The sequence below is a fragment of the Marmota flaviventris genome, chromosome 18, assembly GCF_047511675.1.
Source record: "Marmota flaviventris isolate mMarFla1 chromosome 18, mMarFla1.hap1, whole genome shotgun sequence".
In the NCBI taxonomy this organism is placed as follows: domain Eukaryota; kingdom Metazoa; phylum Chordata; class Mammalia; order Rodentia; family Sciuridae; genus Marmota; species Marmota flaviventris.
Window position 1 is genome coordinate 6995001 of NC_092515.1, and position 13018 is coordinate 7008018.

Here is a 13018-nt window from a genome sequence, read left to right on the forward strand (position 1 = left end):
GGGCTGCATGTTTTGGACTGCGCGCTGCGGCCACGCGGAGCCATCGGTAGACCGGCCACTGCGAGGACCTCAGGTTAGTGGACAGGGCGGATGCGGGAGCCCCAGAAACCCCGGCCTTCAAGCCGCTCCTCCTTCGGACCGGGAGGCCATCCCCGACCTCTCACCACCGAGATCCCAGGAGTCTCCTCCTCACCTGCTTCTACAGGCACTAAGATCTCTCTCTCTCTCAGTCCACACCTCCAGCCACTCGTGTTCCATTCCAACTGTCGCTTCCCATCACCTCAGAGGTGGAGTGGACCCTTCAAAGACTGCTACATCTGAGAAGGGAGTTTGTGATCCCCAGCCCCTTTTTATTGTATTTATTTATTTATTTTTGAAGCAGGGTCTCCTTAAGTTGCTGAGGCTGGCCTGGTAATTGGCATCCTCCTGCTTCAGCCTCCCAAGTCACCAGCACAGGAATTACAGATGTGCACCGCTGAGCCCACCATCCCCCCTGGAGATTCCAAGCTTCTCATCACTCCAACCTAGGATCAGCGCCCAGCCACTTCCTAAGACCCAGAAGCCCACATTTTTAGCTTCCTCGTTGTCTGGGACCAGGAGTCCCTCACCCCAGGCCTCTCCTCCCTGACCTTCCTGGAATTCACCTAAATTCACCTTTCCTCCTCTGCAGCCATGTGGGCCCCCAGCCGCCACCAGCTCTGCCTGGCCTTCCTGCTTGTCTGTGTCCTTTCAGCAATAACCTTTCTCCACTTCCACCAAGACCTCTTTCAACATGGCCTCCGCCTGTCTGTCCTTTGTCCAGACAGCCATGTGCTGAGAGCCCCAGTGGCCATCATCTGCCTGGCTGATAAACAGCTCACCCAAAACACCTCCTCCTCTTGTCTTCAGAATGCTGACCCTGTCTCAGGAACCTGGACTATCCACCCAGATGGCCGGTTGGGTAACCAGATGGGGCAGTATGCGACACTGCTTGCCCTGGCCCAGCTCAATGGCCGCCGTGCCTTCATCTTGCCAGCCATGCATGCCACCCTGGCCCCAGTGTTCCGCATCACACTACCCGTGCTGACATCCGAGGTAGACAGTCGGACACCCTGGCAGAAGTTGCAGCTGCATGACTGGATGTCAGAGGAGTATTTCTGCTTGAAGGATCCATTTCTGAAGCTGTCTGGTTTTCCCTGCTCTTGGACATTTTTCCATCACCTTCGGGAACAAATCCGCAGGGAATTCACCGTTCATGACCATCTTCGTGATGAGGCCCAGCACTTGCTGAGTCAGTTTCGCCTGGGCCACACTGGGGCCCGGCCTCGAACCTTTGTGGGTGTCCATGTGCGCCGTGGGGACTATCTGCAGGTGATGCCCCAGCGCTGGAAGGGTGTGGTGGGTGACCGTGTCTATCTCCAGCAGGCTATGGACTGGTTCCGGGCCCGGCATGAAGCCCCCATCTTTGTGGTCACCAGCAATGGCATGAAGTGGTGCTGGGAAAATATTGACATCTCTCGGGGTGATGTGGTCTTTGCTGGTGATGGGCAGGAGGGCTCACCAGGGAAGGACTTTGCCCTGCTCACTCAGTGCAACCACACTATCATGACCATTGGCACCTTTGGCTTCTGGGCTGCCTACCTGGCTGGTGGAGACACTGTCTACCTTGCCAACTTCACTCTGCCAGACTCAGAGTTCCTGAAGGTCTTCAAGCCTGAGGCTGCCTTCCTGCCTGAGTGGGTGGGCATTAATGCAGACTTGTCTCCAGTGCAGACAGGGGCTGGGCCTTGGAAGCCAGGGAGACTTTTGGGACTGGTCTCATCAGGCTAGAGTCAGACAGACATGTCTCCAGAGGCCTGGCAGCTTCTGGAGAAGTCAGGGGTGGTCCCAGAGCAGGTGGTGCCCATGGCCAGAGAGATTCTAGTTGGCCAGAGGTGGAAAGAAGTAGGGGAGGGTCTTCCTGGAGCTGCCTGAACACCTACAACCAGCAGAACATCTTTTCTGATGGCTGGCAATGCCCAGTGAAGCTCATGGTGGCTCCAGAAGCCACAGTGCCCACCTGATCATCATTTCTATAGTATTTCTGCATGGCTGCCCCTGAGAACAGGGAACCCTGCCTTCTAGAGTCCACTCTGCTGGTCTTTTCTAGCAGAGGTGTTACTTCTGCCCTGGGTGTTCAAAACAGTGAAGGAACAAACTCATGGTTGATCTAGAGCAAGCCCTCGTTAACTCTCCTTCAGAGTTTCTGGAGTGATTCAGAAGGGAGTTTTCCTAGGGAGGGCCAGGTTTAATGCTTTTGAAGAACAATGTGGGGACTGGGGTACAGGTTCCAGAATTCTACATAAGTATGGCAAAGAATATGATGAAGGAACTACCAGAAACTCAACACCCCGCCACTGCCAGAAAGATCAAGACCTGGGAGACTGCCTCTAGTGAGCCAGTGTCTTCTTGTGTGTGTACTGAGGATTGAACCCAGTTGAACCAAGGTGTGGCCCATGCTGGGGCCGTGGTGACCAGACCACAGTCTGTCCAAACCATTGGCCCCTGAGGAAAGTCTCAAAGGATTATTTTTTTCATCCTTTTTTTTTTTTTTCTTAGAGTAGATATGGGAGAGTGGAGAGGAATAGCCATTGGGGAAGTGTGGCAACTTCTGCAGCAGAACTTTCTAGCAATCCAGGAAGACTTCTAATTTGGAAGGTCAAAACTTCCAAACACAAGATCTGGATCTATTATCTCTGGGATTAGGTCAAGGAAGTGTCTTCTTCTTTAGCTGGGTTCTGAGTATCTGGGATTTGATATTTGAAATCCAACAAGTCTGCAGAAAGCCAGGGGATACTGTGTTCTTTGTTAACCCTGTCTGTCCCTGAAATCACAGAAGCACTAAATTACTTTTTTGTTTGTTTTTTGTTTTTGATACCAGGGATTGAACTCAGAGGGCCATATCTCAGCCCCCCCCCCCTTTTTTTTTTACATTTATTTAGACACAGGATCTCACTGAGTTGTTTAGGACCTCAATAAGTTGCTGAGGCCTGCTTTGAACTTGCAATCCTCCTGCCTCAACCTCCTGAGCTGCTGAGATTACAGGTGTGTCCATGCCCGACTAAATCTGTCTTTGTAGGTCTAGCATGAAAAGAACTGGAGATAAGTAGACCCCAGTCCCAAGTCAAACCCAAGCAAGAGCCAGAGAGTATAAGACTTTTGACCCATTTCAGGAGCCCTTGCTGCTTTTTGGGTGATGAAAGTGGTTCCTCATATACACCCATATCTTGTCATCCCGCTCCAAGAATCCCAGCCTCTGGTCTTCTTAGGGCTTCAGGGTACCATTCCCAGCATAGCTGCCACAAGGAGAGTGGGAGGTATGAATTAAAAGTTCACATTCACAGCCCTTGTCTCTGCAGCTTTCGTGGCTCTCTCTCTCTCTCTCTCTCTCTCTCTCTCTCTCTGTGTGTGTGTGTGTGTGTAAAACACTGGAGAGAAAGTGGAAGCTCAGAGATTGTCACTATTCATTATATCTTAGGTTATGCTACCTTCTCAGATCTAGCAGCCCTTTGCTACTGAAATTGTGTGAGTGTTCCTAGTGCCCTACATCATGAAGGAGAGTAAGCTTTTCGGGATTCCAAGTATCTGAGCGCTCCGTACCTTTCTCTAGCACCCTCGTTAGTGGCCCCCAGAACTCCCATCCTCCATCCTCCATCCCATTAGGGCGTTCATCCCCCATAACCGGGGGAAAGAAGGTGGAAATCCAGTGAGCTGAGTATCATTATTGAACTACAATTCCCATAAAGCTTGGGGCGCCAGTCACAGTAGAGAAAAAGACCCCAGAGCCTTCTGGGAGTGGTAGTCCTAGGCTAGAAACGCATCTGCGAGGCTGGCAGAGGCACCAAGCCAGAATCCTGGTCCCCAAGGTAAAGGAAGGGAGGACGCTGAGGGCCAGAAGCCTGGTCCTGGGCTCTGAAAGCCAGAGGACCCCGGACTTTTCTTCTGGGGATGCTGGAATGAACTTCTCCGTAAGGCGAGCACCCTGTGACGTCATGGAGAGGTAGGCGGGTCTCCCTTTGTTGCAGCCCAATCAGAAGCAGAGTTGAGATTCTCCGCGGAGGCCCAAGTCCTAGGAAATATTTTTTTGGAATTAGGATCTCGGAAGAGGACGTGGCAGGAGTTCCTGGTGGAACCGGGAGCTCCCGTGACACATACCCCTTTCGAAAGCTGTCGACTTCACGCAGCCAAACTGTCCCTCACAAAACCTGAGTTACAGTCGTGGGAAATATTAAGGCAGAAGGACGCGGCACCGGGTTCCTCACAGTCTGAATGGGATCCTGAGCGAATCCTGGGTTTGAGGGCACAAGTCAAGGATCAAGGTCGGAGAGGGGCTAGTTAGTTAGGGTGCCTCGCGTTTAGGGCGCTTTGGGGCTCCGTTTCCTGAGAAGGTGCACCCTGAAAATAAGAGGTCTTAGCCTTGGGCAAGGGTGGACAGGAGGGACAGGAGGGTGGCTGGGAGTCTTGCATACATTCGTGGGGTCCCCAGGGTAAGGGATCTGGAGTGTACTTTGGTCTTGAGGGAGTTTTGAGAACATGTGGGAGAGTCTGATATATTGAAGCTGGACATGGACTTTTCAGCTTGAGGTGCAACAGGGTTTGGGGGCTTGGGTGTGTCTGAGTGTTGATTGGCTTGAGGTTGGGAGTTCAGGACCACATTAACTATGGGGGAGCTGTGGATCCGATGGATTGGCAGCTTGGAGAGTCTGTATGGGTTGGGGGTCCAGTGTTCTAGTTTGGTTATCTAAAGATCTCTCAGGATGCAGAGCCCCTAAATTTGAGCTTTTCTGAATTGGGATTAAATTTCACACTTCTTAAGTCTTTGGATGAAGGATATAAAACTTCATCTGGAGATTTCCTGAAGCTTCTCCTTTCCCATTGGGGAGACTGTAGACATGGAGTTCAGTGGGTCCCCTAAGATAGGCTTTGGTTTCTCTCCATTTAGCATCAGCTGCGGTTTGGGGTGAGAGGACCCTCCTGGAATTTTCTCTACTGAGTGCTCTGGCTTCAATGGGGCCGTGTTTTGCCCTCCCATTGGCTGCACTGGCCTGCTTCCTGCTTCCAGCGGGCTGCTGTGTCATATGTGACACTCGTATTCTTGCGGCTCTAAAGTCCCTGGAGACGGATTACCTGCCTAAACTCATGGGTCCTGATGAAGTGAATCGCACGTATGCTATGATAGTGCGGACCGTGAAGGGATTCTCGGATCTACCATATACTAAGCAAACCTATATGGGGGCCATTGGTGAGGGCAAGGTGGAGCTGAACTCCTGGGTCCTGGGCCCTGGCTTAGGAGGGGCTGGGTCCAGGATTTCTAGGGCTAGGGGTGAAGGGCCTGAGTCAGGGTATCCTGAGTTCAGGAATGCAGAAGGCTTGCATGCAGATTCCAGGGGTCTCCCAGAGCTAGCCAATATTGTTTCTCTCCCCCTTATCTAGCAATTTTATGTAAAGAAACCACAACTCCCTGAAGGCAACTGTGTCCATGGTCTTTTAATCAGTCCTATTCTTGCCCAGTAGCCTCATAGGTACTGTAGCTTGTACTAGGAGACAAGACTATGAGACAGTAAAGCTGGAATCGGGTTTTATATCCACCCATAGGTGAGAAAAGATATGAAATGGTGATCACGAGTTTCCTGGAGAATCTGAAAAACATCACAGAAAGTAAAACAAAAGGTTAATGACTGAAAGGCTGGGAAGGGGGGTCCTGGGTTTTGCAGGGAAGCCATTGCTAGTGATACCTACCCTGGGGATGTGATGCGTGGCTCTGGGGCTAACTGCCTAGTTCAAATTCTGGCTCTGCCACTTCCTACCCATGTGGCCCTGTGCAAGAAACTGGGCAGTTTCCTCAGCTCTACACTGGACAGCATCACAGTGCCCTCCTCCCTCAGCTCCTGGGAGGATTAGATGGATTGATACCTGTGCATTGCTTAGCCCAGTGACTGGAACTGTGTGAAGGGCTTGATTTCTGTAAAAAAGGGGAATGCCCCTCCAGGTGGCACATTCCCTGTAGCACCTGGTGCTCAGGAGGATTAAGGTAGGAGGATCATTTGAATCCAGGAGTTCCAGACTAGTCTGAGCAACATAGAGAGACTCCCTGACAAAAGAAAAAAGGGGAGGGAGTGCCATGCTTCATGACCAGAAACCCACTGCCTAGTCTCCCCAAACCTGCCTTTTCCACAGGGAAGCAGAGCGTTGAGAACCTGAAAGAGATGTTGCGCCTCGAAAAGATAAACTTTGCATTCCACGCTTCTATGTTTCAAAAAGAAGGTGAGAGAAATCAGGGCTCCTGGACCCTAGCCTCCCTACCCCCCATTTCCCAAAACTGACTGTCCCTCTTCCCCATCCTGTCCTCCTGCTGAACCCTCAGGGGGACTTCTTTCAGGTCCTTCTCTGGGAAATAAGAACCCTCAATTCAGCTGTCCCCTAACTCCCTCTCCCCTCCATTTAAAAGTCTGATTTGTTCCTTCCTCTTTCTTCTCTCTTCTGAGGCAGATTATTGTTCCAACAAATGTGGTGAGTGCAGACAGCAGAAGCTATTCTTCTACCCTCATCCATGGCCCATGATACCCATCTTCCCCCCTCCCCTTTTTGGATGTGCATTCGAAACATCTGAGAGCTTCCTTGGTTTCCAGTCATCTTTCTGCAGCTTGGATTTTGCGGGTAGCAGGTGTACTCCATTTGGACTCTTAACTGACCTTGGAGGGTTGATCTCCTAGGAACCTGGCCCAGTAGGGCCCCAGCCCTTCAGCCCTTTGCCTTGCCCTCTCTTTCAGACCCACCTCTTAGTGGGTGAATACAGCCTTGACCTTGCCCCTCCAGGCGTCATGTTTCAGTCTTTGATATGGTGCGACTACTGCAGTAAGCAGATTCAACTTTGTAAGAAGAAGACCGAAGAATGTGGGGGTGAGAGCTGGACCCGCTGGGGGGTTGGTGGGAGAGGGATGGGGCCACAGGAGGGACAGTCCAGGGAGCTCAGGATGCAGACGGCAGACAGGGAAGGGCCTGGCCCAAACAGAGTGGAGACTGTTTGGGGAGGGTTATGACCTCAGAGGAAGCATCTCACAGTCATGCCCTGTCCTCAGATCGTGTTGAGGAGATCCATGAACACGAAGCTTTAAACTTGAACTGTTTTCTCGATTGGCACAAAGAAGCTGTTGGCCTCACGAACTACGTCTTTTACAGGGTGGGGCCCTCCAACTCCTGTAACCCTTAAACCCCAAGTCCCTCAGGTGGGTATGACCCCCTGGTCCCTGGATGCCCTGGCCTGCACCCAACCCTCATGGCCTATTAGGTGAGGTCCCTCCTGACTCCCAGGCACCCCAAGCCCTTTTCATCTATGCCCTGGATTCCTGCTCCCGGCATTGAGTCCCCCAACCCCTAAATTCCCCAGGCCTCTGTAATATTCTTGAGCTTGGGTCTAGGTTTGGGAGAACGATTCTGAGACCGAGCTGTACAGAGGGAAGGATCCAGTCTTTAATAGGCCCTCCGCGTCTGTGAACGATAGTGGCAGGTACCGCTGTGAGCTGGGCACTGTTTACAACAGGCCTTCCACGATCATTCATTTTCTTGTCACAGGTAAGTATTGGGGTGCAGCTCCTGGCCCTGGGTCCCATGTATGGGGGGGTGTAAATTTCGGTTAGGGTGTGCCTCAGGCCATGGAGGTATGGCTTCTCAGCTGTGCTGTGGCTTCTGGCTGCAGGGACAGGGTCCCTTGGCTTTTGTTTCTGCTGGAGGGCCTGGATCCTGGGGCAGGCTTGCCCTGACTCGCTGCCCTGACCACTCATTGCCACTCTTCTGTCAGTGCTTCCCCGTGACCTGCAGGGCTGGACGCCAACGGGTGAATTCGCCCCGGCTAAGACGGAGGAGGGGAAGAAAGAAGTAACCCCGAGCCCAGAACCGGAGACCACGACTGCCAAGCACCTGGAGGTTAAGAGTATGCTGAAAGGGCGCATCTATGGCCTGCTTATCTGCTTACTTATAATCCTGATAGCAGCCATTATCTTCTGGTGAGTCACCCTGGAAGGAAGGCAGAGCTTAGAGGGAGAGGTGAGGCTTCATATTGTCCAAACTCAGCTTGCAGAGCCATTGAGTGACTTCTTGAAGGTAGGGGGAATTACAATTTGGTGGGGCTTACTTAGGTGAGCCAGACTTTGATGACTGTCAGATTTGGTGGGGGACGCTAATGCAGGTGTCTCTCAACCACTACCTATCTAACAGGACTCCATTATTTGCAATCCCCACCCTCTATCAGGCTAGTCACTCGGAAAAGGAAGAAAACTAAACCAAAGTCCTCACAGGCCAGCATTGATAGTAAAAGTTCTAAGATATCAAGGAAAATGTCTTCAAAATTGCAGAAGAAATAAAGATTTGTCTTATCTAAGTATCTGTTTCACTCCTCTGGACAGATCCACACTTTGGGTTCCCTGAGAGGTCTGGAGAATTGGTCTTGCCTCAGGGAGGAGGGTCTGGAACCTGGGTCCCTTAGTCCCGCTGGAGGGGCCAACAGACTGTGATAGAAGAAGTTGCCAGAACTGGCAGCCCCCAGTCAAGAAACAGGGCAGGACCTGCCCTTCCAAGATCCTCCCCAACCCCCAGCCTAGTCTTGTGGTAGGTCATCTCCTCCCCGTTCTTCCTGCCAGGTTTCCTCTCACCTTTTCCTGTCCCGGAACCCAGAGCTGGGAGCTGGGGCAGAGGCAAAGGCTTTACAAAAGCAGGAGCTAACAGAGGCCAACAGAGCCAGGCTCCCTGGGCGCCGCCAGACAGGCAACTTGTTCAGAGCCAGGGACTCAGAGTGGTCGCAGACATCTGTACTCGAAGTCCTGTGAATCCAGGGCCTACCTCTCTCTCCAGATTTACCTCTTCCCCATCCCCAGCCACCCAGCGCTGGCATTTGGCCTTCCCCATCCATGGCCATGCTATCTGGTGAACAAGAGAGGAGAGTAGAAATGCTGCTTTGGGAAGCTCTGCTACCTGCGGGCCTGTGGATCAGTTCACTCCCTGGAAGCAGCTGCCCAGTGAGGTCTGCTCTGGCCCAGAGCTGCCTGTCAAGTGCATAGCCACCCAAGTGGGACACCTGTCCCTGCCCCACCTGCCTTCCATCTGCTCCTGTTTGGGGCCCAGCCCCATGCATTGCTTCTTGTGAGGGACCCCAAGATACCTGACTCTGGTTTTAGTCCTGAATGGGCAAGGGAGCCTGGGGCAAGCTTACCTGGGCCCAGGGTGGGAGAGGTGGGCCCAGGCACTGGGACGGGCCACACAGAGCAGGCTTTGATCTGGCTTCCTTCCTCCTCTCCCTTCTCACCTTTTGGAAATGGCTTCCATGGAACTGGCCTTTATTTATTTGAGCTCACTCTTTTCTTGGACCTCTACCCACACCCATCTGGGTCCTCCCTGGGTCTATCTTTTCTGTCTCTGCTTCCCTCCTCCTTGGCCCCCATCTCAGTGTCTGCTTGCCTTTCTGGGTGACTCTCCTGCGCCTCTGTTCATGGGTGACTCCCAGGTCTTGTCTTCTGACACAGGGAGCCGCAACAGCGAGCCGCTGCCCCCACCCCGCCGGAAGTGGAATTGTGGCAAGTGGGCCCACTGAAGGCGGTGGGGGGAGCCTCGGGGAGCCGCGCCCAACGCATCTCCCAGCTCTTCGGGGGCTCTGGAACAGGGACTCCGGAGGGCGAGCAGCAATGGGTCAGCGAGAAGATGCCAGAACTGGCAGCCCCCATTGATGTCCGGCGCCACAGCGCCCCCAGGGATCCTCAAGATCTTTGGCTCTGGCCTGGCGTCAGGTGCCAACTACAAGAGAAGGCGGGGCTGCAGCATCTGAGCGCTGGGCGGGACCTGCTGGTTTCCCAGGGCCTACAGAGTGGTGCTTGGATTCCCGTGGGGCATGGCCCGGCTGGTGGCAGTGGTTGGAGGTGTCCCAGAGTGTCTCGGGATGGAGTCAGGCCCTTTAGGAGGCATTCCAGGCTGCCTTGCAGGAGGCTGAATGTGTAGGTGGCCAAAGCAGTGGTAGCTCCCCAGCGGGGTGTCGGTGGGTTCTTCCCACAGCCTAGCGAATTCCCAGGGATTCGGCCAGTGTTAGGGGAAAATCGAAGTTGGAGAGAACTAGGAGATGAGGAACAGGCCAGGACAATGTCCTGGAGGCTGTGCAGAGCTGTGGGTGGGCCTGCGGGGCCAGGGTGGAGTCTGAGGAACTGAGTAGGCCTGAGCCTGAGGTGTTGGGCCTGGTGAGGTGTGGTGGCACCTGCTTGTGGGTCTGTGTGGCAGGAGACAGCTCAGGGAAGTAGGCTGAGGCGCTTCTTGAGGGTCAGGGCCTATGTGGGCAGAGCCTAGGAGGGAGAGGGACCTGTGTTTCTGGCAGCAGGCTTTGGATTAGGTGGCCTTAGGGGAAAGGAAGGGACTAGAGGAAGAGGCGTTTGTAGAGGTCAAGGAAGGTTTTGTTACATGGGGCCTGAAGCAGGAGGTGACCTCAAGGGTGGAACAGCACATGCCACATAGAGTGGCAGAGCCATGGGCACTGCGGGACAGGGCACTGGGAGTCCTCTAACTGCTGTTCTGTTCCTAAGTCAGCTGTGGACAGGGAAAGTGTTCTAGCGATGAAACTGATTGGCTTCATATTCAGGCTTGGATTTCAAACACTCCCACCCCCGATTTTTTTTTTTGTTGTTGTTACTGTGCATTGAACCCTGGGGGTGCTTAACCACTGAGCCACATTCCCAGCCCTTTTTAAATAATTTATTGAGAGACAGGTTCCTGCTGAGTTGCTTACAGCTTTGCTAAGTTGCAGAGGCTTGCTTTGAACTTGTGATCCTTCTTCCTCAGCCTTCTGAGCCGCTGGGATTACCTGGGCTCCAACCCAACCAACTTTACCTGACAATTTAAGCAAAACTGTAGATGAAGTTTCAGGACCTGGCACATAATGGACTTATTAATGAATATGATTATAATCATCATCTCTGTGTCTCCAAAAGTGTTCAATGAGCACATATTGTGGGAAATACAGCAGGGTTATTAACAGTTGAGAGTCCCACCTCATCAGGTCTCACAATCTTTAGTGGGAAACACATTGGTTTAACTCATTAAATTCAGTTCCATTGGACACTTACTATGTGTCATTGCCTATTCCGGATCTAGAAAAAGCCCAGTTATCTCTTGTATTCATTTATCTACTTCAACCTGGGCTGTTATGGAAGACTGTTCAAGATATTTTTTTTCTATCTCCATGAGGACAAGGTCATCTCTGTTATGCATGGCCTAGTAGTTCTGAGCTGAAAAAGGCAACATCAGTAGGAGATAAGTGGGAAGACTGTCTTAGGAACAGGAAACAGCATGTGCCAAAAGCTCAGTGTAGGATCCCACCTCACCCCTTCGGTGGACAATTCTTTCTTGGAGGATCTCAGCTCACTGTCTTTCCAGTCTTCTCCTGTTTCTAACTCCACAGGCACAGTCGCCCCCTGGTGGCAGCAGCAGGAGAACCATATCTGGTCAGCGTCTGCAATATGCCAAAGTGGCCAATACTCATCCTGAGTATGCATCCCAGGAATCCTCCTGTGTCCAAGAACAAGGAACCGGGGATTTTGATCAGTTGACTCAGTGCCTCATTCAGGCCCCCAGCAATCTCCTTTACTTCCTGCTGTTCCAGGGCTATCAGGATGCCTAGGTTATTGCCATCTGAGAGCCCTATGTCCCCCCCGTCATTGGAGAGTGATAAACCTGTAGTTCTCAGAATTCCTCTGGTTGAGGTAGCCTCAGGTCCTCTGGTAGGCAAGAGCGCAGCCAGGTTGCACAGGAGGAAATAGCGTGGTGAGTGTGGAGGAGGTGGAGGGGAGATGGCTGACAAGATTACACTGGAGGCACAAACAGGGCATGGTCCTGTCACTGAAAGTGGAGGGCAAGCTGTGTCTTTTCAAAGGAGAGTCCACTGCAGGAAGGAGACCCTGTTCAAGCATCCATTTCTAGAGGGAGAGTGACAGGAGAGTGTATGTGCTGGGGCAGGGATGTCCTTGACTGGTGTCTGGGGTCTTGATCTGGAGAAGCCTGAATTTCCTTGGTGGGGGAGTGGATGAACCCATTTGTAAAGGGTGATGGTATAGTGGGGGCATGGGGGTGCACACCTGTAATCCCATTAGCTTGGGAGTCTGAGGAAAGAGGATCACAAGTTTGAGGCCAGCCTCCCCAAATTAACAAGGCCTTAAGCAATTTATCAAGACCCTATCAAAAATAAAAAATGAGGGGCTGGGGTTGTGGCTTAGTGGTAGAGCACTTGCGTATCATGTGTGAGGCACTTACTTGGTTGAATCCTCAGCACCACATATAAATAAATGAATAAAATAAAGGTCCACTAACAACTAAAAAAATGTATTTTTTAAATGAAAAAGGGCAAGAGCAGTACTCCTCCGCCAGAGCAGTACTAACTCCAGAGATGGGAGTTCAAATCATTCCCACAGGGGTGAAAGGACCTCTTCCCAAAGGAACAGTAGGCTTATTATTGGGACGCAGCTCTTCTACTCTAAAAGGACTTATGATAAGTCCTGGGGTAATTGATCCCGATTATGAAGGTGAAATAAAAATTATAGCCAGTTCTCCAAAGGGTATATCAGTAATTTCACCAGGAGATAGAATAGCACAGTTACTAATAATACCCAGCCTACATGATAAATTTTCCAGTCGTACTGTAGAAAGAGGTTCCAAGGGATTAGGTTCCACAGGTGTAGATTGGGCTATGCTTTCTTTAAATTTAGATTCTCGCCCCATGCTAAAACTAAATATTCAAGGACATGAATTTAATGGGCTACTGGATACAGGTGCAGACCTTAGCATCATCTCTCGTCAAGAATGGCCGAAACATTGGCCATTACAACAAGCCACTCAAACGCTTCGAGGCCTAGGAGTGGCGACTAATCCCCATAGAAGTGCAATGGTATTAGATTGGAAGGATCCTGAAGGATGTGAAGGAACTATACAGCCATATGTATTGGATCATCTTCCCGTAAATTTATGGGGACGAGAT

At 51.8% G+C, this 13018-nt stretch overlaps 2 protein-coding genes across 2 annotated transcripts; both read left to right on the plus strand.

Moving 5' to 3' along the window:
• The first annotated feature begins 613 nt into the window (after window positions 1-613).
• Fut1 (fucosyltransferase 1 (H blood group)) lies at window positions 614-1810 on the plus strand. Its single transcript, XM_027920487.2, has one exon. The coding sequence runs from the start codon at window positions 673-675 to the stop codon at window positions 1807-1809; it is 1137 nt and encodes a 378-aa protein (XP_027776288.1). The 5' UTR covers window positions 614-672; the 3' UTR covers window position 1810.
• Window positions 1811-4122: 2312 nt separating this feature from the next.
• On the plus strand, window positions 4123-11668 carry LOC114079206 (izumo sperm-oocyte fusion 1). Its single transcript, XM_027920348.2, has 12 exons — window positions 4123-4337; window positions 4961-5260; window positions 5614-5688; window positions 6196-6282; window positions 6508-6528; window positions 6835-6918; window positions 7098-7198; window positions 7437-7590; window positions 7817-8021; window positions 8267-8353; window positions 9534-9888; window positions 11450-11668. Exons 2-12 carry the CDS (start codon window positions 5026-5028, stop codon window positions 11666-11668), a joined length of 1623 nt encoding a protein of 540 aa, XP_027776149.2. The 5' UTR covers window positions 4123-4337; window positions 4961-5025.
• Window positions 11669-13018: the final 1350 nt, after the last annotated feature.

Bases quoted from the DNA above. Each gene is read 5' to 3' on its own strand.
- LOC114079206 (XM_027920348.2), top strand. From the start codon at position 5,026: ATGGGGCCGTGTTTTGCCCTCCCATTGGCTGCACTGGCCTGCTTCCTG. The intron at 5,689-6,195 runs GTTAATGACTGA...CCTTTTCCACAG, and splicing joins CACAGAAAGTAAAACAAAAG to GGAAGCAGAGCGTTGAGAAC. The intron at 8,022-8,266 runs GTGAGTCACCCT...ACCCTCTATCAG, and splicing joins ATAGCAGCCATTATCTTCTG to GCTAGTCACTCGGAAAAGGA.
- Fut1 (XM_027920487.2), top strand. From the start codon at position 673: ATGTGGGCCCCCAGCCGCCACCAGCTCTGCCTGGCCTTCCTGCTTGTC.